The sequence below is a fragment of the Pagrus pagrus genome, assembly GCF_965226575.1.
Source record: "Pagrus pagrus genome assembly, chromosome: 10".
Lineage (NCBI taxonomy): Eukaryota > Metazoa > Chordata > Actinopteri > Spariformes > Sparidae > Pagrus > Pagrus pagrus.
Genome location: NC_140194.1, coordinates 1693610 through 1714104, shown reverse-complemented (window position 1 = coordinate 1714104; position 20495 = coordinate 1693610). Strand labels below are relative to the sequence as shown.

At 41.9% G+C, this 20495-nt stretch overlaps 2 protein-coding genes across 4 annotated transcripts; both read right to left on the bottom strand.

The window, feature by feature from the left end:
• Window positions 1-703: 703 nt before the first annotated feature.
• Window positions 704-4242, bottom strand: LOC311264072 (troponin I, fast skeletal muscle-like). Of its 2 annotated transcripts, none has more exons than XM_084364619.1 (7): window positions 4172-4242; window positions 3009-3038; window positions 2815-2854; window positions 2502-2630; window positions 2332-2421; window positions 945-1118; window positions 704-860 (listed from the first exon to the last, which is right to left on the bottom strand). In XM_084364619.1, exons 2-7 carry the CDS (start codon window positions 3014-3016, stop codon window positions 783-785), a joined length of 519 nt encoding a protein of 172 aa, XP_084220745.1. In that variant the 5' UTR covers window positions 3017-3038; window positions 4172-4242; the 3' UTR covers window positions 704-782. The 2 variants fall into 2 exon arrangements, with proteins under 2 accessions (XP_084220745.1, XP_084220746.1); XM_084364620.1 differs by having other exon boundaries at window positions 3009-3040; window positions 4176-4224.
• Window positions 4243-7815: 3573 nt separating this feature from the next.
• Window positions 7816-14665, bottom strand: LOC311264078 (troponin I, fast skeletal muscle-like). Of its 2 annotated transcripts, XM_084364632.1 has the most exons (7): window positions 14592-14665; window positions 13246-13278; window positions 12322-12358; window positions 10705-10833; window positions 9353-9442; window positions 8283-8456; window positions 7816-8190 (listed from the first exon to the last, which is right to left on the bottom strand). In XM_084364632.1, the coding sequence occupies exons 2-7, from the start codon at window positions 13251-13253 to the stop codon at window positions 8113-8115; spliced, it is 516 nt and encodes a 171-aa protein (XP_084220758.1). In that variant the 5' UTR covers window positions 13254-13278; window positions 14592-14665; the 3' UTR covers window positions 7816-8112. The 2 variants fall into 2 exon arrangements, with proteins under 2 accessions (XP_084220758.1, XP_084220759.1); XM_084364633.1 differs by lacking the exons at window positions 12322-12358; window positions 13246-13278; window positions 14592-14665 and adding an exon at window positions 11313-11383.
• Window positions 14666-20495: the final 5830 nt, after the last annotated feature.

Sequence of the window (20495 nt, the reverse complement as noted above, 5' to 3'; positions counted from 1 at the left end):
TTGTTTTTGGCGTCCGTGTTGCTCCCACAGGTCAACACGAACACACAGAAGTCAGAAGAACGACTTCCCAACTCAGGGAATGGGCCCATCAGAGGAGCTCGTGGACGCAGCGTCAGTCCAACACAACTTTATTTTAAGTTTTAATTCTAATCTTAATTTAGTCTGTGACAGCCACAGTTAAAGTTTAATTGAAGTGTTTCTCAGTTTTACAGTGTTGATCCTGCAGGAGGTTAAACTTCATGCTACAGTCGGATTAAAGAGTGAAGTGAGAGGAGGAACATGAAGTTACTCACCATCAGCAGGACTTCATGTTGCTCCAGGTTCGTTTGTGATGAAGTCAAACTGTGATTGGATGAAAGTATTTGGGAGGAAACTTCGAGACCTGACCGAGACTGAAAACATCCAGCAGAGAACAGGCGCTCTGCTGACATCTGGTGGTTCACTGTGAGCGTAACACTCAACTAAAGTCGGCAGTAAGAGGAGATTTACAGTTTCATGTTGGGCCACAAGAACTTATTGTCCTCAGCTGGAGTTAAAGTGATATTTGTAGTTAGTCTCTATGTGTTTGTAAGAGTTTATATCTGCAGGGAAACGTCTCAGGTTCAGATCAACATCAGTAACTATCTGCTTATTAATAAAATGAATAATTTAACTAATAAACCTCCAAACATCGAGTGGAAATAACTGCAGTGTGACAGCGATGCCTTATTCCAAAAAACAATTTAATGGCACGAGTTTTTCCAGTTCAGGCGTAACAGTGGAAGAGAGGAAGTGAAAGTCTTTTAGGACGTCTCGAACATCTTCTTCCTGTCAGCTTTGTCCTCGATGTTCTTACGCCAGTCTCCGACTCCGTCAGAAGCCTGCAGGACACACAGATCCGACGTGATGCTCACGTGTTCGACAGCGAGTTCACGTTTAAAGTAAAATGTGTGACGGCGTCTCACCTCCTCTTTGACCTCCTTCTTGACCTGCTTCAGGTTGGCTCTCAGGTCCATGGTCACCTTGTGTTTTCCTCCCAGCAGAGCCTGCAGCATGGCGTCGGCGGACATACGTACTTTCTTCAGGGCGGGTTTCTTCACGCCGGCCAGCTCGACCACCTTCAGCTTCAGCTCAGCGATCTGAAAAACACAGACGGACGCTCACAGACACCAAAAATGTCTTCTGACAGCAGCCGAAGCAGATGAAATGTCCAGTGGAGGTGACTTTAAAGGGTCATTCCGCCATGTTTCCACGTTAAAGCGTGCTGACAGGTCTCGAGGAGAGCGACTGCATGTGTGGAAAAAGTAGCATGAAGTCTTTTGTGGCTCCAGAGGACGATAAATGTAATCTGATAAATATCCTCCAGTGATGTCACTCCTTGCATTGCATTGCATTGTGGGTAATGTAGGTTTTGCATTGCAGTCATGTAACACTTTAAAAACAAACGATCAGAATCGATACAGCAGAACCAAAATAAATCATCTTTCATATTCAACGCGTTCTTCTTCTTTTTAAAAAACCTGCTGCCTACATTACCCACAATGCACCTGAGCCACTGAGTGACATCAGAGTTTACTGTGCACTGGAAGATTCTGGTGAATCCCGTCTCAAGTCGGAAAAGTGGGAGAAAAACTCTGGGCCGATGGTAAGAAACTTTTCTAAAGTCATTGTATCGTCTCCTTGTCACTCAAATACTGGAGACAGCTGACGAGTGTCGTTGCTCCCACATTCCAACATGACGCACATGAACACACCGAAGTCGGAAGAACGACGCTCTGAGGAGCACCTGAATGCAGCATTACACTCCTTCTTCTCTCACATATGCAGTAACACTCCCCAAGACCTGTAACATTTCATCCCTCCTCTAAAAGGCTTTTACTCGATGCTCCGTTTCATCAGGTCTTGTGTTCTGTGTCTGTTTGTTTCTGGTGTTTTTATCTCGACCATGTGTTCAGTTGTTTCTGGTTCTGTTCATCATGTTGTAACTATTATTACAGAAAAAACAGAAACAGAGAGTTCATTCTCACCCTAGAAACAAAAAAAATGTCTCCAGCTATCAAATGATGTTTCAGTTGTTTCCAAGTTGAAGACTCAGCTCGGGACTAAAAGCCCAGAAAATAATGGAAATGTGAACATCTACTAATCCATAACAGCTGCGCAAACATCACGTCAACACCGAGTTCACCTCTCATCCAAGAGGCTTCTTCAGGTTAACTAACTGGAGGGGAGTCACGACTCCCCTCCAGTTAGTTAACCTGAAGAAGCCTCTTGGGTGAGAGGTGAAACATCTTCAACCAACTGAAACACGTCCAGTTTCCTACGATCAGCACTTCACATCACACATCTGTGTACCTCTTTGTCGCTCTTTTCCACTTTGGCCTCGGCGTCGTATCTCTCCTCGTCGATCTTGTCGAGGGCCTGGTGCAGCTTTTTGCAGATTTCCTGTCGAGGTGAAAAGAAACATGAGCTCTGTTCCTCGCCTCTGTTGGACTCAGAGCGACGTTTGATTGGTGTGTTTTTACCATCAGAGCCGCCTGGTCTGCGCTCAGGTCGGGGGTGGCGCATTTCTCCGCCATGTAAGCTTCTTTGGCGGCTGCGATGTCGGCGGTTTCCTGCTCGATCCAGTTGGCAGCGATCTGCAGCATCAGACTCTGCAGGACGAGAACACAGACACTCTGGAGTTATTACAGTTAAATCAAGATGTTTTTTATTTTACGTCAAGCTATAATCTCATTCTGGCCACAACACGCTGAAGAAATCTCTGTTTTTACATCCGACAGACAAGCGGCAACATTAAAATCCAGCTGAAGTCGTGTTTGTCCTGTTGGATGTTACCTTGAGATGATGCCTGCGGCTCGATGTCATCTTCTTTCCCCTTTAATTAATGAAGAAGTGAAGTTAATAACCACATCCAGAACAGACCGTTATTAAATGATTTTAGTTCAAATCGTTAAACAGTTTTTTCTCTTTATTTAAAAAGAGTAAATCCAGACTGTAGATGTTTCTAAAGAGAATAAACTCATACTTACTCAGACATCTTGGCTTCTTTCAGTGACAGACTCTGTAAATAATGGGGACAAAAATATGAAACAATCACGACTGTTTGTCAGATACTCAGATATTTAAACTACTTCTGTTTAAATAAATTACTTTGGTGAGTATAAATACTCGTTTTCTGCCAAAATCTTTACTTTTCTTTCAACGTAAAGAGTCAAACATCTGGAGTACACCTCTGTTACCTCTGTTACCTCTGTTTACCTGTTTACCTTTGTTTTGACATTTTGAATGCAGTGATGGAATGTAACTAAATACATTTAGCTCATTTTAATTAATCGCCTTAATTTAAAATCCTGTTTCTGTGTTTGTCAAACTGAGGTCTGAGGGCCTCTGGGGGCCTCGGGGGGCCCCGTCTTCAGGTCCCAGGGGACTCGAGTATATTTGGTCATTTCAGCATTTAAAAATAGAAACGTGAGTCTCCATGTTAATGACTGAAGACCTGAGCCAATCAGGTCAGTGCTAATCCTGGCTCAGGGTCAAAGGTCAACGATGATATTCAGGGGAACGTGGGAAGAATACGAGCTCATCTGATGCGAACACAAGCGCCAACATTCAGTCATGTAGGAACCAAAAATACACCAACCAAACTCCATTCATATTTTGACTCATTTTATCTCAACACCTGAATCAAACACTAAATGAATATTCAGACTTGGATTATGCTAATTTTATAATCTGAGTTTTTTTTACCTAATCTCAGATTTAGGTTGGTTTGGTTTGAAAGATGTAATCACAAGTCTGTGGTAATCTGATATTTAGGTTATTTTTCACTCACACAGTTAAATGAAACGGGAAACAGGAACTAAAGACTTCTATACAAACAACTTCTGATTGTGAAAGTTATGAAAAACATAAAACAAAGCATCTCTAACTAATGTGAGAGGTTTAAACAAGAGGTAGCGAGACAGTAAAACATAATCTAACGTTAGGAAAATGATCTGCACACTGAAAAAATCCTCCAACAGTCACAACACCAACCTTGTAAAAACAGCATTATAACCTGAATATAAACAGAAAATAAACCAAACCAAACCGTGTGCTGATGTAAGACTTTCTGTAAAGGTTTGTAATCTGTTGTTTTAGTTTAACACCTTCGCTTGAGCCACAAAACCCACGAAGTAAAAGAGTTTCTCACCTACAAAGTGACGATGACGAGGCGGCAGAGACGGACAGAAGGACAGCGAGGGAGTCACGGACTAAAAAGTGAAATCTGTGGGGGTATATATGTGCTTGGACGGGCATTTAAAGGTTCCTCTTTTATGGCCATGAGGAACACTGAGACCAACCAGGCCAATGAGCTCCTGAAATACCTTCATCCTTTAACCACTCACCTCATAAATCCTTCATTATTGATGTCCGGGCTGCACGAGGTGGTCAGCAGTCTTCAGTGGGACAGGACGGACATGCAGGGACCTGGACAGAGTCAAGAAAAACGAGACTTCAGCTGGATAAAGTTCAAGCTTTTAAACCTTAAAATCTAACATTGTGAAATCCTCCACACATGGAGCTGAAACATGTTCCTGTGTTAAAGTAAGATTATTTAGCAGAGTCAGCGTTCAGCAGCAGTCCAGACGGACACGAGAGGTTGGGTTCAGTGATTAGCCTTTTGGCTGACACAGCATGTTTACAGTCGTGTTGGTTAACTGTGACTTCACACTCTTAAAATCACGTCATGGGAAATGTTTTAATATTAACAACTGAAGAGTATTCACATAGCAGCCTGGACGACTGAGGTGCGTGTTCAACACTGCACCATTAAAGGCATCAGGTCGGACAGACTGCAGCTTCAGGATAATCTCTGAGTTGTAGCGACGATGTTGACGTGAAGCTTTTCACAGGTCAGAAACCAACAAGTCTGAATATCAGATTCAGTAAATGTGGCAACTTTGTATCAAACCACAACAACAAACATGTGTCGTGTCATAAATAGTTTAAAGACGCACCGTGTTCATCGCTGTTGTGTTGCTGCAGCTCAGACAGCAGCTGAAAACACAAAGAAATAAAAAGCATGAAATACAAAGATCAGCACTTTATCTTTAAGACCCAAACACTGCAGGTAAAAACAGACAGACTCACTCACCTTCTGTCTGACAGTTCAGCGTCCATCTCTGATCAATACGGATGATCAGGAAACAATCATACTTTCATCAATGGAGGAACAAAGTAAAAACTCCTTCTGGTAAAACTTTAAATGACATAAAAATGGCTTTTTAAAACTTGATGTAATCCCTCCTGCTCAGCCAGTAACCACCAGACACCAGTAATAAACACATCTTATCAACAACCAGTAAACTTTATGACCGAGGTCATCAATTACAATAAAGTGTGAATGTGTTTGTCCAAAGTTTCTGACCGAAGCTAAAGTGTAAGAAGAAAGTGTTTTGTGATCATGTTGTGATTTAAATAATTTGCAGAGGACAGCAGCTGTCGGACAGGAAGTCCTCTGCTGACACCGTGTGGTCCGAGCAGGCGCCAACACGTCACTTTAAACACCCTCATTTAGCAAATAACAAGCAATGCACAGATTTAATAAACGGTTTATAAGTCACTGTAATGCAGCTGTAAGCAGACAGAAGTGTACACAGTGTATTTCATGAGGGGACCCAGGCTGATGTAACTCATGACAACATATTAAAACAGTTATAATGTAAAATAATGTAAAATGTGCCTTCAAGGGAGAAGTTATAATTATGACAAATACTTTACATTAATAAAACCTGTAAAATGTCTTAATATCTGCTGCTGTGATGCTGAATGAGGGGACTTAAAGAAAAGTGTTGGAAACATGCATCTCTTCACATAGTTGTAGTTTTTGAAACTTTGAAAATACAGAAATATTATTAAAGTATAACTCTACTTGGTACTTCAAATAAAATATATGTGATAAAAAAAGCTGAAGGCACTGATCACAGTTTAGAGAAATGTGTCGGTTTACATAATACATGCTGCCTATAAGTGTAAATAACTCAATATATTTTAAAAACGTATACAATATGCATGTTGACTTGATATCTGACCTCAGGAACGGGTTTTTCACACTGACTTTAACCTGCACTGTAAAATCTGACAAAGTGTGGACGACTTTTGGACACCACCTGCGTCATGTCTTTTTTTAACCCTCCAGCAAAATGCATGATGGGATATAATGTTTGGATAGTGAGCGTTGGTTGTACTTTTCACAGGACGACAAAATGGTGAACTCACTACATCGGCCACTGTACAGCAGGTAGTTAACAGAGATAAAAGATACCAGCGTGAAATAAGAGCAAAATAAAATTCACACTGCACTCAGCACACGGCGAACTACGACTTTAGCCTAAGTGTTGCTGGTCCTGCGTAGCTCTGACTTTGTGGGGTTATCCCCTGAAAATCTGCTCAACACGACTACGAGATGCCAGTGAAGCAAAATGCACTCAGAGTCACGCAGCGTTCACTAACGTCAACAGCTGTGTTCAAACAAACATCTCACGCAGGACAAACAGCAACACAACGTGAACCATGTCGACCACATAACAGTTACTTCCAGGTAGAAAACTTCAAATTGTTCTGCAGAGATTCTTCTGTTGTCACTTTCAGACGTAACTGTAACATTCAAAGTTAATTAAACACGGTGGTCCGACCTGACTGTTCTGTGTTGCTTTGCTCGTGTCTCTGATATCTCAGACTCTTTTTTGTTAACTCAAGCTGTCGTCGTCTCTGGTCCGTGGCCTCCAGCCCACACTGGACATTATAAAAGCCAACTTTACTTTAAAAGTTCTTATAACTTCAAATTATTAGTTTACTTGGTAATTTTGAGATGATCGTTTTCCTCGATTTTTTAAATGAAAGTCACTTTGTCAGATTTTACAGTGTAACTTAGTGAAAAGTGTTAATGAGATATAAAAGCATCAAACATGCATTTCATTTTATGTAAACATCTTTTAAAAACAGACAGTTAAATTGCACGTAAGTTCATGTGTGAGGCAGGTTTTCTACGCAGAAGTTAATGTAAACAAACACTGTGATTGGTTCTGAGCTCAGGTAGAACAGGGTCAACTCTGAACACATGCAGTGTGAAAAAGCCCAAATCTGTTACAGTATATCCTGAACTCAAAGTCCACTTCCAACAACCTCCCACGGCTGTCTTCAGGTTTAAACACACAACCTACGTGTGAAACTTTGACCGTGTGATGACAGAAGTGGTCTGAAGCTCTGGGAGAGGTCGTCAGTGAACTTTGAGACCTTTTATCAAAGATATACTGTCGAACAGCAGCAAAATAAAACATGTCCCTGAATCTACGGAGCGATAATAACACACAAGCACCGGTCAACATTCACTTTTCACAGCTCCCTGAACACTGAAGAGTAGAGTTAAAATAAAGATATTAATAGCAGAATCATGGATATTGTGTCTGGTCCGTCACTGACATGCACAGCACCACAAAGAGAACAACACGACCTCGTTAAAGCTGGAAACCACCTTCAAACAGAACTCAACACTCGTCTGCGCCAAAGACTTCAGTCTGCTGCTGCAGCGTCTCGCTCCTCTGACACTCGATTTCATTTATCAGCAGCAACTATTGACTTTCACTGACAGTCAGTGTCTTTCCTTCTGTTCTGTTTGAAGGGAAGTTTTTCTTTAACGTTTCACAAAAAACAAGCAGAAACACGAGCTAAACGTCGATCTTGAGAACTTCTGTTTCTTTAGATGGTTTAAATTTGACCGAGGCGTGTCGAGCGCTTCGTCTGCAGTGTTGTGCGTCACTGGGTCAAAGACAGAATACCTCATGACAGCAGGTGTAGGAAACCAAACACATTTATTACAAAATCACTAAAAAGCAGGAAGTTGTCAAAGGTGAACATCAACAGAGCAGGAAAAACAGGAAGTCACACTCCAGAATAAAAGTCCGACATCAGAGAGAAGCTTGAGATTTAGAGGTCGTCTCTAATCTAAACCACTCGCTTTACAAATGTACAATAACAGACCGAGCTGACACTGGCAGGTTTAATGAAACAAAAGATATTTCAATTCCATGAAAAATTCCATAATTCCATAAAAAGTGGCCCGAAGCGACTACTGCAGCGGAGATAAAATCTTTAGGAGGTCTCGAACATCTTCTTCCTGTCGGCCTTCTCCTCGATGTTCTGACGCCAGTCGCCGACCGCCTCCGCAGGCTGCAAGACACAAACAGTTGACAGTCACCAGGTGTCTGTCCACCTCCTCCTGCTGCTCATACCTGCTTGAACTTCCTGCTGTAGAGACTCACCTCCTGTTTCACCTCCTTCTTCACCTGCTTCAGGTTGGACCTCAGGTCCATGTTGACTGTATGTTTGGAGCCCAGCAGAGCCTTCAGCATGGCGTCGGCCGACATACGCACTTTCTTCAGAGCGGGTTTCTTCACGCCGGCCAAGTCGACCACTTTGATCTTCAGGTCCTCGATCTGATGGAGGTGATATTCACATTCAGACTCAAAGCGACAGTGAACGTATCTGGAGCTCCACTGTCGTCCTTCTTTCATCACCATGAACACACACACCGTCCTGCTGACACAAATACTCACTAGTGGATCAATCCGCTGCTGAAAATAGTCCCAAACAAATCCTCCTGTTTGTTTGATATAAACTACAGTATATATATTCACAAACAAACAAACAAACAAACAAACTGTCACCGAAGAAAAATTGCTTAAAATTGACTTGACAAACTTTAAGTTAAACACACAGTGTGTAACCTCTGATACAAGGCGTCTCTCAAACAAAGCAATGAAAAAAAGACGCAGTTTGATGACCTCATGAATGGAGCGTGGGATCATGGGAGTTGTTGTATTCATTGTGAAACAACCGACATTGCTTGACGTGACTCAGGCAGGTGTTCACAGACGAGGTAAAATTTTAAAGTTTTATTCACGTTACGTTTAGTCACGTTCGCTGAATTTGAGTAAACTAAATTTCTCTGGTTTTGATAATCGTCGTTAATCGAGTTAATCACACAACTCACCATTTCCATGATTAATCGATTAATTGTTTAGTCTATAAAATGCTCATCACATCTTAATTTCGTCCAAACAACAATCCAAAACTTAAAGACTCTGCATTTACTGGCATAACTGACAAAGAAAAGCAGAAAATCTTCACATTTAAGAAGCTGGAACCGGTAAAGGTTTGATATTTTTGCTTGAAATCCGACTAAAACAATGAATCGAACATACAATAACCAATTCACTGACTATCTTTGTAGCGCTGCCTCTCCAAAACAGAAATCAGCAAACACGAGCACACTAAAAGACTGAACGATGAAGTGAAATGCTCTGAGTATCAGCTCAGTTTTGAAGCGTACCTCTTTATCAGCTTTGCCCACTTTGGAGTTTAAGTCGTACCTCTCTTCATCCACTTTGTCGATGAGGGCGTGCAGCTTCTTGCAGGCTTCCTGAAGACGCAGACAGATGTGATGTTATTAACTTCCTGATCAAATCTCTAAACTACTATCGCCTTGATTCACGTTGCTCTCGGGATGAATTGTAATAACGCTGATGATCGTTTTCATACTTTGGTTAATGACCAAATACCTGCAGAGCTAATGACATTCTGACCATCTTTTAATTACCCAATTAGCAAATGTTAGCATGTAAACACTGACGCTAGCCATTTTTGACTTCTAGCCTCTCCTGCACTCCCGTTCGGCCATTTTAAAATACTGCTTTTTATATATGTGCTATTAAAATAAAATAAATTAAACTGAGATCACGAACAATAAACTTTACCATCAGCAGTTTACGAAATGTCTGCTTCAACCGATCTCTCATTGAACTCGTAACTGCAATATTTCCAGAATCCCTTAAAAGATTGCGCATTTTTGAGAGTTATTGCTTGAGGAGACACTTGGGAAAAAAAAAAAGTTGAACCATAATAATTGGTGCCTTCTTGCAAATTTGGCATTAAATGCAAAACATAAAGTTGTTTCTTTCCTTATAAGAAGTGTCAGTTTGTCTCAACATTGCTGTGTCAGTCTGCTTCTGTGTCTATAGTGAATCTTAACCTGCCGACATTTACACTAAATTTATGAAAGAAGACAACATTTTATTGATGGTAAACATGTCAAATTTTTACAAATACATTAAACAGTTGCCAACATAGGCTACGTCTTTGTCGACGGTGGAGAAAGTCCCCAGACTCCCTTAAAGAAATTGCTTAATTTTGAAGTTGAAGTTGTTGAGTTAGTTACTTTATAAACTTTGTAAAACAGTGTCTCCGACAAATTCTTAATTATTTGGGCCTCATCTTAAATTCGGCAAATGTTCTACATTAAGTTCTAATCTAAAAACCCTCCGTTTGTCCGAATGATGTTTATTTGTAGAAAGAGTGGGGAAGTGAGATCTGAACACAATTAGTTACTCAAGAAACATGTTAATGGTCCAATGAGAGCCTCACAAAGCAGCTAGCATGGCTGTGGACTCCTTGTTCAGCACAGTTTATAAAGTTTTTCACAATCAAATAAAATCTAACATCATCGGCGTAAAATTAGACAAAATAATGTATTATCATGACCACTACGACTGTTTCTGCTGTACTCTGGCTCACGTTTTTGGATAATTAGGCTGAATAGCAGAAGTTTAGGATAAAGCCAGTCTAGTTTAAAGGAAGGCCACAAGTTAGTGAGACGATGGAGAAAAGATGTGCAGCGTCTCTCACCATGAGGGCGGCTTGGTCTCCGCTGAGAGAAGGTTTCGGACAATGCTCAGCCATGTAGGCCTCCTTGGCAGCTGCGATGTCCTTTGTCTCCTGTACAATCCAGCTGGCCGCGATCTGTAGCATCACACTCTGCAGGAAAGATGGAGCGAGAGTCGACAGTCACTGACAGAAGAAAACAACCTGCGTTGACGGGTCATCTGCCAGGTTTGAGGTCATATGTGAGGATTTCACAGCAAAAACTACATGTGCAAAAAAAATCTACACGTACAGAGATGATCAACAGATGTTTTTCACATGTAAAGATTTTTGCATTTTTACTTTCAAAATTCTGTATTTCAACTCCTAAAAATGTCTTTTGACTACAGACACAGGTTCAACATCTTTACTGTTGGCTACAGAAATCAAAGAAAAGACGCCTTCATTTATTTCAAGCCAATGTGGAACTTAAAAACATCCTGAGGATCCAACTATGTCCCAGAGCCCGCAGAGAGTAAAACACTGAATCATTCACAATGAAACATGACAATGGAAAATAATTCAGTTTTCTTGTGGCAGGAAAACGTCTGAACACCAGCCGCAAACCACATCAAAATATAAACAATATGTACATGTATCTACAGGGAATGCCAACGGTCACTAATACTTGGATAATAATCAAAAAATGCCTCTTCAGGGAACAGTTACACTGAAATGTCTTTTCAGTCTTTTACCTCCTCTAAAGCTGCTCTCAATCATTAATTAGGAGCCAGTCACACCTGCAACAGGTGATCTGAATCCACTGCAATCAGTCCACAGAGCAGCAGGTCCGACATAATGGGAGTCTGATACAACTTCTTTGTGCCTTTGTGCTCAGATTATCCACCTCGGACGCACCATAAACACACAGACCATGTGCCATAGATCCTTCAAGTAGGCCCCAAAGTGTCAGTTAGCAAAGCATTAGCATTACAGGGCTAATTACAAATAACACAAATACTTGATCTGACACCTCAACACATCAAACTTTCAATCTGAAGCAGATTCTCTGTATCAGCAGTTTCCTGTCCGTCTTTATAAACTGAAACTCTTCCTGTGTGTTTGACTGCACCAGCAGGTGGCGCCTCAGAGCTTTGAACCGTCTCAATAACTGGATTCATCAACAACAGTCAACAACATCCATTTGATTCAACAGCTGACTGTCCAACAAATACATTATTCAGAAACAGCAGCAACAACAACAACAACAACAACTGTACACTGCATCACAGATGATCAATAACCACAACCGTTGATCAGAATCAGCTAAACTGCAACAAAACACACACACACACACACACACACACACACACACAAAGAAACACACTTCAAGCTGCTGCTGCTGTTTGTACATCTACACCGCACAGTGAGATTATTGATCGATCAGCTGATTATTATTGACAGGGTGTTGGCTCCTGCAGTTTATCTGGTTAAAAAGAGACAGACTGGTCCTTTAACACAGGAACGTGTCGCTCTGATGACTTTATAACTGTGACTTCACACGTTCTTGGTCCAGTGTTACTCTTATTTTGTCGTATTATCATCCTGCTGGATTATTTTCAGTGTGTGTGACTTTATTGGCGATCAATAAACTGCTCGTACCTTTAGATGATGCTTGCGGCTCGAGGTCATCTTCTTGCTGTGAGGATCAGAAACAACATCTGATCAGTCTGATTCATCAATAGTTCATAAACGTCGACACAAACAAGAGAAACATTAAATAAAACACGTGATCTCTTCCTCCGCCACACAGGCCGCCATTTTAGAAGTGGACAAACGTTCGTCCTCATGCATTCAGGTCAAGATGGAGGTCGTGCACGGGATGAATCATTCACACGTCGACCGTCTGTTCGGACCTCTTTGTTCTCATGAAGGAGTTCATGAGGAGAACTTTTAGTCCTCGTTTCTTACATTTCACCTGGTCAACCTTTCCGTCCTTCTTTCATTTAATCTTTCTTTTCATCCTTCTTTTCCTTCTTTTCTCTCGGTTTGTCTGTCTTTATTTCCTTCCTCCTTTCCTTTCTTTCTTACATTTTGTTTATCCTCTTTTCCTTCCTGTACTTCTTTCTTTCTTTCTTTCTTTCTTTCTTTCTTTGACATTTTGTCAATCCTGTTTTTCCTTGCTTCTTTCCCTTTACCCCTTTGCTTCCTGTACTCATTTCTTGCTTTCATCCCTCTTTCCATCTTTTCTTTCTTTCTTTGATTCCTTCCCTCTCTTCCTTCTTCCTTTATTTAATCTTTCTTTATTTCCATCCTTTCCACTCCTCTCTCTCTCTCTCTATTTCTTTTCTTCCCTCCATCTTCCCTTCTTTCTGACATTTTGTCCATCCCTTTTCCTTGCTTCTTTCCCATCACCCCTTTGCTTCCTGTACTCTCTTTCTTTCTTTCTTTCTTTCTTTCTTTCTATCCTTCTAATATTTTTCCCAAAGTTTTCACCCAAAACTAAACTCTTAAAATTTGAATACTTCATTAAAACATTTGAATCCTTTTCCCACCACAACAGAATAATATAGAAGCGACACTTACTCAGACATGTTGGCGGTTTCTTTTCTTCACAACCTGTTTGAGCAGAAGAAAAACAGTTTGAGACGAAGGAGAACAAGCGATGTTTTCATCGGCTCTCCGGCTGAATATCACACACTCTCTCCGTATGAAATGTGATCTATCAAAGCAGTTGATGAGCAGCTGAGTGGTGACAGAGCTAAGTTTGGAGTTTGGGTCGAGTGTCGCCTCTGACGCCTGCGATAAGCTCGTTTACAGGTGTTCAAAACAGAATCTCCTCTGGGAGTTAACACTTCAATTCCTTTCGGGGAGAAGAAACCCTGCAGCAGAATGTGCTGCGGCAGCGACTCGGCCGCCGACAGCCGGCTGTCAATGGACCAACTTTCACAGGCTGCAAAAACAAATCTGTCCAAACAAGTCGGCCAGAATCAGATTTCAAGAGTTATTTTTACTATAAATAATTCAAGGTTTCAGTTTCCATCTCACTGAGTCGGAAACGAGCTGAAAAGATCTCAGATTCAACACTTAGACTTCACATTACTGACTCTGGAAACAATCAATCTTTAGTTTTCTCTCAATTTTCAGAACAAACCTCCAGAAATGTTCAAGTGCAGAGATCAAAGTTCAACATTTTTCAAAATCAGTCAGAAAAAAAGTTTCTTTTAACGTTTTAACACCCAGAACAAATCTACAGAAACATTCACGTGCAGAGATCAACATTTCTAAACTTTCCAAACCAGCCAAAGATTATTTAACTATCAACAACTTCAAACTGTTTCGACTTAGTTTCATGATGTTATTTAATCAATCAGCTCTACTTTCTCTTGTTTTGTCCTGAAACAAGAACAGAAACTGACCTGGGATAAAGTACAAGTATCTCAATCTGCAGGCAGATTTACTTCCCGACTGTGAGGAGGAAAAAAGTCTTGACGGCTGATTTTGACGCCAGCTGAGATTAATATTTAAAACAATAAAATGTAATCCTCAAACAATCAAAGAGCAGAGCTGAGAAGTATGAACGAGTCCGGTCGTTTTAAATGAAATCCTGCAGTCAAATTCTTAACAAATAATTAATGTAAAAATATACAAATCTTTAGCAAACGTCCAAACCAAACTAATCAGCCTCTCACATCCTGATCTCAATCAAACCTCTGCACATCCCTCAGACCTCATCCGGCAGTTTTCAGCCTTCTCCTTCATCCTGGATCACATTCCCTTCACTTGTTAACAAACCGTGGAGGTCAGGACTTTCAGCACCTTCACACTCCTGGAAAAACCACTAACAGACTCCGCTCAGCCGCTTTGTGTCCGCTCACCAGCTCCGTACAACAGGAGGAAGAGGAGGAGGAAGAAAGGGAAACTGGTCTCACCTTTGACAAGACAGAGCGTTGAGGAGGAGGGCAGCAGTGGCCAGAGGGAGTGGGAAGAAATCATCCCCGGGGGTGTATATATATCAGGGCTCGGATATGGATATGGAGCTCCTGTTTATGGAAATGCAGGATCCTCAGACCAATCGGCCAACAAGCTCCTGAAATATCATCATCGCCTGCCAACGTCTGTCTGTAAATCAGGCATCGCCAAGGAGGAGCCTGATATCGCTTTAAGGACTCCGCTCGGTGCCACCAAGACGCTATAAAAGGGAGGAAAAGGACTATAAAAACCAGCAAACGTTTCACCAGATGAGGACGGGAGGGATTAAAGCAACGGATCAGCGGACTCATTTCTGTGTTGTTGACTTGTAATCATCTGTGGTGCTGAAAGTCCTGGAGGTTAAATGATGATTAGCTTCTGATAAATACACAGGTTTCTTTTTTTAGGCGGGTTGAAGTGAAATTTAAGGGAAAATCTGCTGATTTTATGCTTTTCTAAGGTTTTGGGAATCATATTAGCTTAAATGTTTTATGTTTAAAAACATAAAAACAGGATTTGACTGCATCAAAAAAAGGACAAGTCAAGATCTGAATCAAAAGTCACAATCAGATGCCAGCTTCAGCTTCAGCTTCAGCTTTGCACTTGCTCTTATTAATCTGCATCACATTTCTGTACGCTTCTTTTTTTTCATCCTTTCAAGACAGAAACCTCGTTAACTGAGTCAACGTCGAAACATGAGCGTCTCTTCACTGATCAGACGGACGTTTCTCACAAAGGAGCTCAGATCCCCGCCGCCGCCTCCACCTACAGATCTCAGCTGTGGAGTTTCAGCTTACAGTTTTATCCTCCTCCACAGCTGCCCGACACCAGGCGAGGCTAACGGTTAGCTGTCGAGCTAGTTTGTCCCGAGAGGCAAGACAGAGTTTAAATACACCGAACGAATTGAGTTTCGATGTGCGGGGAATAAAAGAAATGCAATTTGATCCACAGTGGAGAGAAAACAGTCCTGAAGCTTTCTGATGACCACAGTCAGCACTTATTTTAAGGAACATTAGAGCAGCCTGGGTAGTGAAAGACGATTAAGATGTATTTTAGGTTTTTTAAGGGAGAGAGAACAGAAAAATAACAAGAACAACAAGAAACATCGACACCTTAAGACACCCATGAGTTCCACATTTCATACATTTCAACTACCTGGATTAGGAAGACGATCCACGACAAGTTTTGCGATCATCCGAAAGGAAAAAAAGCAAAACCTCGCGAGTCAACGCTGGACGACCTTAACCTCTCTCATCGATGTTTCCAAAAGTTCCTCATTTGTAACTTCACCGAACAAGAAAAGACATTTGACTGGACCACGCAGCAGGAACAAAAGAACAAACGGCCATCTTGGATTCAAAGTTCAAGGTGTGAGGACCCTGCAGCTTCAGGCCCCTCGTGAGTCCAACAACAGGTTCAAAAGAGAGAAACCACCTGTGAAACTTTGATATCACTTTTAACTATTGCTCCAAATAAATCGCTTAGCAAGCTCACATTTCTGCCGTCTATAAATATCACGTAATCACCGGCTGGCCTGGTTAGCGTTCCATCTTGGATTGCTGATCCGAGCCGTGGCGCTGACCTCACAGAGCCTTCCAGACCTTTCTCTGGGCGCTGAAGGTCCTCTCATATTAACACTTGCGGTATAAAAATATGTGGGCACCATGTCAGGTAGATTTTCCATGTGGATAACATTACCCGGTTATCATGACCCGCTCATAAAAACATTCCTGCTCGGCTGCTTCAGATTCCTCCACGAGAACACAAAACAAAATCTCTTTAATTCTGGTTGAAGATCTTTTTCTAATATTTCTTTCAGCTTCTTGTCGTCATATTACTGATCAAAATGACTCAAAGTGTTGAGGGTTGGATGAGATTGTTGTCATCGTTAAAGATGTTAACACTGTGGCTCAGTGGATAATGTGTGTTGGCCTGTCACCTTCCTCCAGACTGAAATAACAACAGTTACTGGACGGATCCTCGTCCTCGAGGTCCGACCATGAACACGACCTCTAGTGGCCGTGGTGGTTATTACAGCAGTCAGGTGACGTAGTGTGAAGAGTAAACAGGTGTCACAAGGCTTCAAATCCACGATTGGATTTGACTTTCGATTTTGAGATCATGATTTGATTCAGTTTCTTGATTTAATTTTTTTTGCTATCACTTTCACACGCTGACATTTACATGTTTTATGAACCCACCATGATGTCCCTGTTGGTTCACAGATCCTTTGGCATACAAAGCGATTTCAAATTACACACGTGCACCTGAACGCACCACGGGTCGGACGCCATACCCAAGTGTCAGTTTTTGCACCTGTAGCACCTTTAAGTCAAACTCCAGCAGAGGACGGACACACAGAAATACATCTACACAGATAAAAGACACCAAAACACGGCGGAGACGCTCGGCGGAGACGCTCGGCTCGAACATCTGCTGGATGTCTGTTGATCTGATGGCACAAAATCTGGCTCAGACCTTCACGGGCTCCTGTAGATGAACTGTAATCACTTTGGTGATCCTCTGACTTTTAATCTAGCGCCACCATCAGGTCAAACCTTTGATTAGTCCAATACTTTGGTTTATGAGTGAATAACTAGAAAACTAATAACATTTCCATCAGGTAAGATGGCCATGGGGTCCACGGGTACAAGTGTCTCTGTGGAGATACAGCAGACATGTGAACAGTTCTGGATAGTAACTTTTAATTACTCAGTACTTTTACTCAGAGACAGAGTGACAGGGAGACGCAGGATGAATCGCGATGAGTTAATGTATTTATATGTGATTTTATATGTGATCGGAGCCGAGCACAGGCGTTAATAATAACTACCGTAATTTCCGGACTATTGAGCACACCTGAATATAAGCCGCACCAACTAAATTTAAAAAGAAAAACAAAATTGTACATATATAGGCCGCACTTGTCTATAAGCCGCAGGTGTCCACGTTGTAACATGAGATATTTACACAGAAAGATTTTTTAAATGTTTAATTAAATAAATGCTTTTTTCCGAACAGTGCCTGTAACACAGCAGTAACACAGCAGTAAAACGGCAGTAACTCCGCTGGTTAAAAAACCAGTCTACTAGAAAAGTCATTGATCGCTATCTTCATCTTTGTCCTGCGCACGAAAACCACTGAAGTCGTCTTCTTCAGTGTTGAACAGCCTCAGAATGACTTCGTCACACACTTTCTCAGTCTCTCTTTCGTTGTCGCTAGCGTCTAACTAGCGTCTAGCGTCTTCCTCGGCGCATTATCTCTTCCAGCTGTCTGTCTCGCTCTTTCGCCTCCTGCTAGAGCGCCCCCTGGAGGCCGTTAGCTAGTAAAAATCTATAGATTAGCCGCACCATTGTATAGGCCGCAGGGTTCAAAGTGTGTGAAAAAAGTAGCGGCTTATAGTCCGGAAATTGCGGTATATAAGATTTATTCTTTTCGCTGATGGTGTCGTTTGTTGTGAGTAACTCAGTGAAGGAAATGTTGGATATCAAGATGTTGAAGAGCTCCAGATAAAAGACGTTAAACGTCTACATGCACAGAAGTGCTGCAGTAATGGATCTCCTTGTTAAGTGTTCAACAGTGATCACCTCGGACCCGCTGACCAGTAAAGGTGTCAGCAGAGCTCAGAGCATTTAGCAGCTCAGACTATAGGAGTGAAGGGAAACGTGGTGACAGGTCTGAGTGAAGCACAGACAGCGGAGATGATGGAGTCACGCCGGGAATGTAGCGACGGAGGGTGATGCTGAGGGTCGGGTTCACGGTCATGTCAGAGAGACGGGTGTTTTCTACCAAGATGTCCGACCTACAACTCGAGACCCGGAGAATGTTCTGTATGGCAGGTGTGAGCTTGGAAATGCGAGAGAAGCGTGTGGCCTTTCCTCACTATGTGAAGGCATTAATAACTATATGTGTGTGTTTACATGGAGATTGATTCATACCCCTGATGTAGCAGCAGCAGCAGCAGTAGTTTGTTTAGATTCATCCACCATCTGGTTCTGTCTGTAGCGTGGATGAAGTGTCCGGGTCGCCTCCCCGCTGGGATGATCTGAGGTCAGTTTACTGCTCGTCACTGAGATGTTTCCAATATGAAGATGTTTATTACAAAACTGCAGATGTGTTACAAGCAGACGAAACTCTTCACAAGTATCAAACAAGAGCTTCAGAAGCTCATCTTCATTCGGACAACTGAGTTTATGTATTTTATGTTTCTAACTGTGTCCGTTTGTTGGTTTGTCAGCAGGATTACACAAAAACTACTGAGCAGATTTCCACCAGACTTGGATGGAGGATCTGAATAGATCTGATAAAACGGGACGGATCCACGAGTTTCTTCTCACTTTCTTTAACATCGCAAAACCGCATTTGTCGACAATTTTGTTAATCGCTGGGAATAATACATGTGAATATGAAATCAATCAGGTGTTTTCAGGATGGTGTTTATTAGTGAGTACAATTTGATGCAGTTAAGAGGAAGTGGAGGTATGCGCTCGACTGAGTGCCCTTTCTACCTGAATTTTCGGAGTTGATTCTGAGGTCCGAGTTCGGGCCGATGCTTTGAAGGATGTTCACGCAAGATTAACCAGCTTGATTTTAAACAAACTAAACAACATTACTGATGTTTTAAATCGTCCGACCTAGAATTACATTTAGGATTTAACGTCAGCAGTTAATGTTTCTACAAACCACAGATACGTCCACGGTTGAGATGATTACTAAATGTGGCATCAGGCTCACAGTATACGCCTATTTATGACTTTCACATCAGGAGGTGGAGGTGGAGGTATTACAGCCAACAACGCCTGACTGCAGTTCAAGTCACACCCCCGGATATTTTGAAGGACACCTGGAGATATTTCCAGCTGTTTTTGTGGCGACAAAACAATTTATCACAGGAAGTTGTACCATCTTTAGTGGTACGGTGGTGTTCGGTTCAGGACATTTCTAGCTGTTTTTGTGGCAACCAAAACAGGTATTTTAATCCAAACCATGATGTTTTCTAACCCTAACAGGTGGTTTCTGTGCCTGAATCTAACCAGAGTATAAGCACAGCGTTGTGACAGCAGAGAAATAGAAAATTCAACCTAAAAAGTAAAGCTGCAAAATAAAGAAACTTTTAACTTATCTATGGTTTTGCAGAAACTTATTTAGCTTAACATTAATTCTGAAGATCGGGTTGGATCAGTTTTGGGGTCGGGTGCATTGCAAGCTGAGCCTTGGCGTTGCAGAGCACTCCTAGGGACATCGACGGTGAAGAAACTGGAGCTGGTGCAGGAGGTGGAGCGGTACCAACTACATAAAGTTGGTCTCACCTCTACGCAGATCCAACCTCCTGCCGAGCGACTGGACCCTCAACTTTTCTGGTGTTTCCTCAGGTGAGAACTGCCGGGCAGGTGTTCAATCAGATCTTCTACTGAACAGCTGCTCACACTTGCGCCAGGATCTGAAAGTCAACGTGGGAAAGCTCAAAGCCTTCATATCTGCATTGGTAAGTAGGACATAGTATTTGCTATTATAATAAAGAGTGTTTACTTTATTTTTCTAAAAGATGGAGCAGAAGTCTGGAGCAGCATCTAGTGGACATCTTAAGTCCCGCAGCTGAAGACCGTCACACTTCAACCCTCCTGTCCGGGTTGATTTAATCACGTCAGGCAAAGTTTTCAGATCCTACAAATCAAATAACTGTGTGAAGATATAAGCGATGGACTGATGTATACGAGCTGTGTCGTCCTCTGAGCAGACAAACATGATACTGTGATCCAGAAGCTTCACTCAGCGGGTGCTGTCGGTCTCTCAGCATGTGTCTGGTGTCAGTTTCCTTCAGCAGAGGAGACTCACCTCCGTCTGAACCTCCTCCTCCTCTCGCT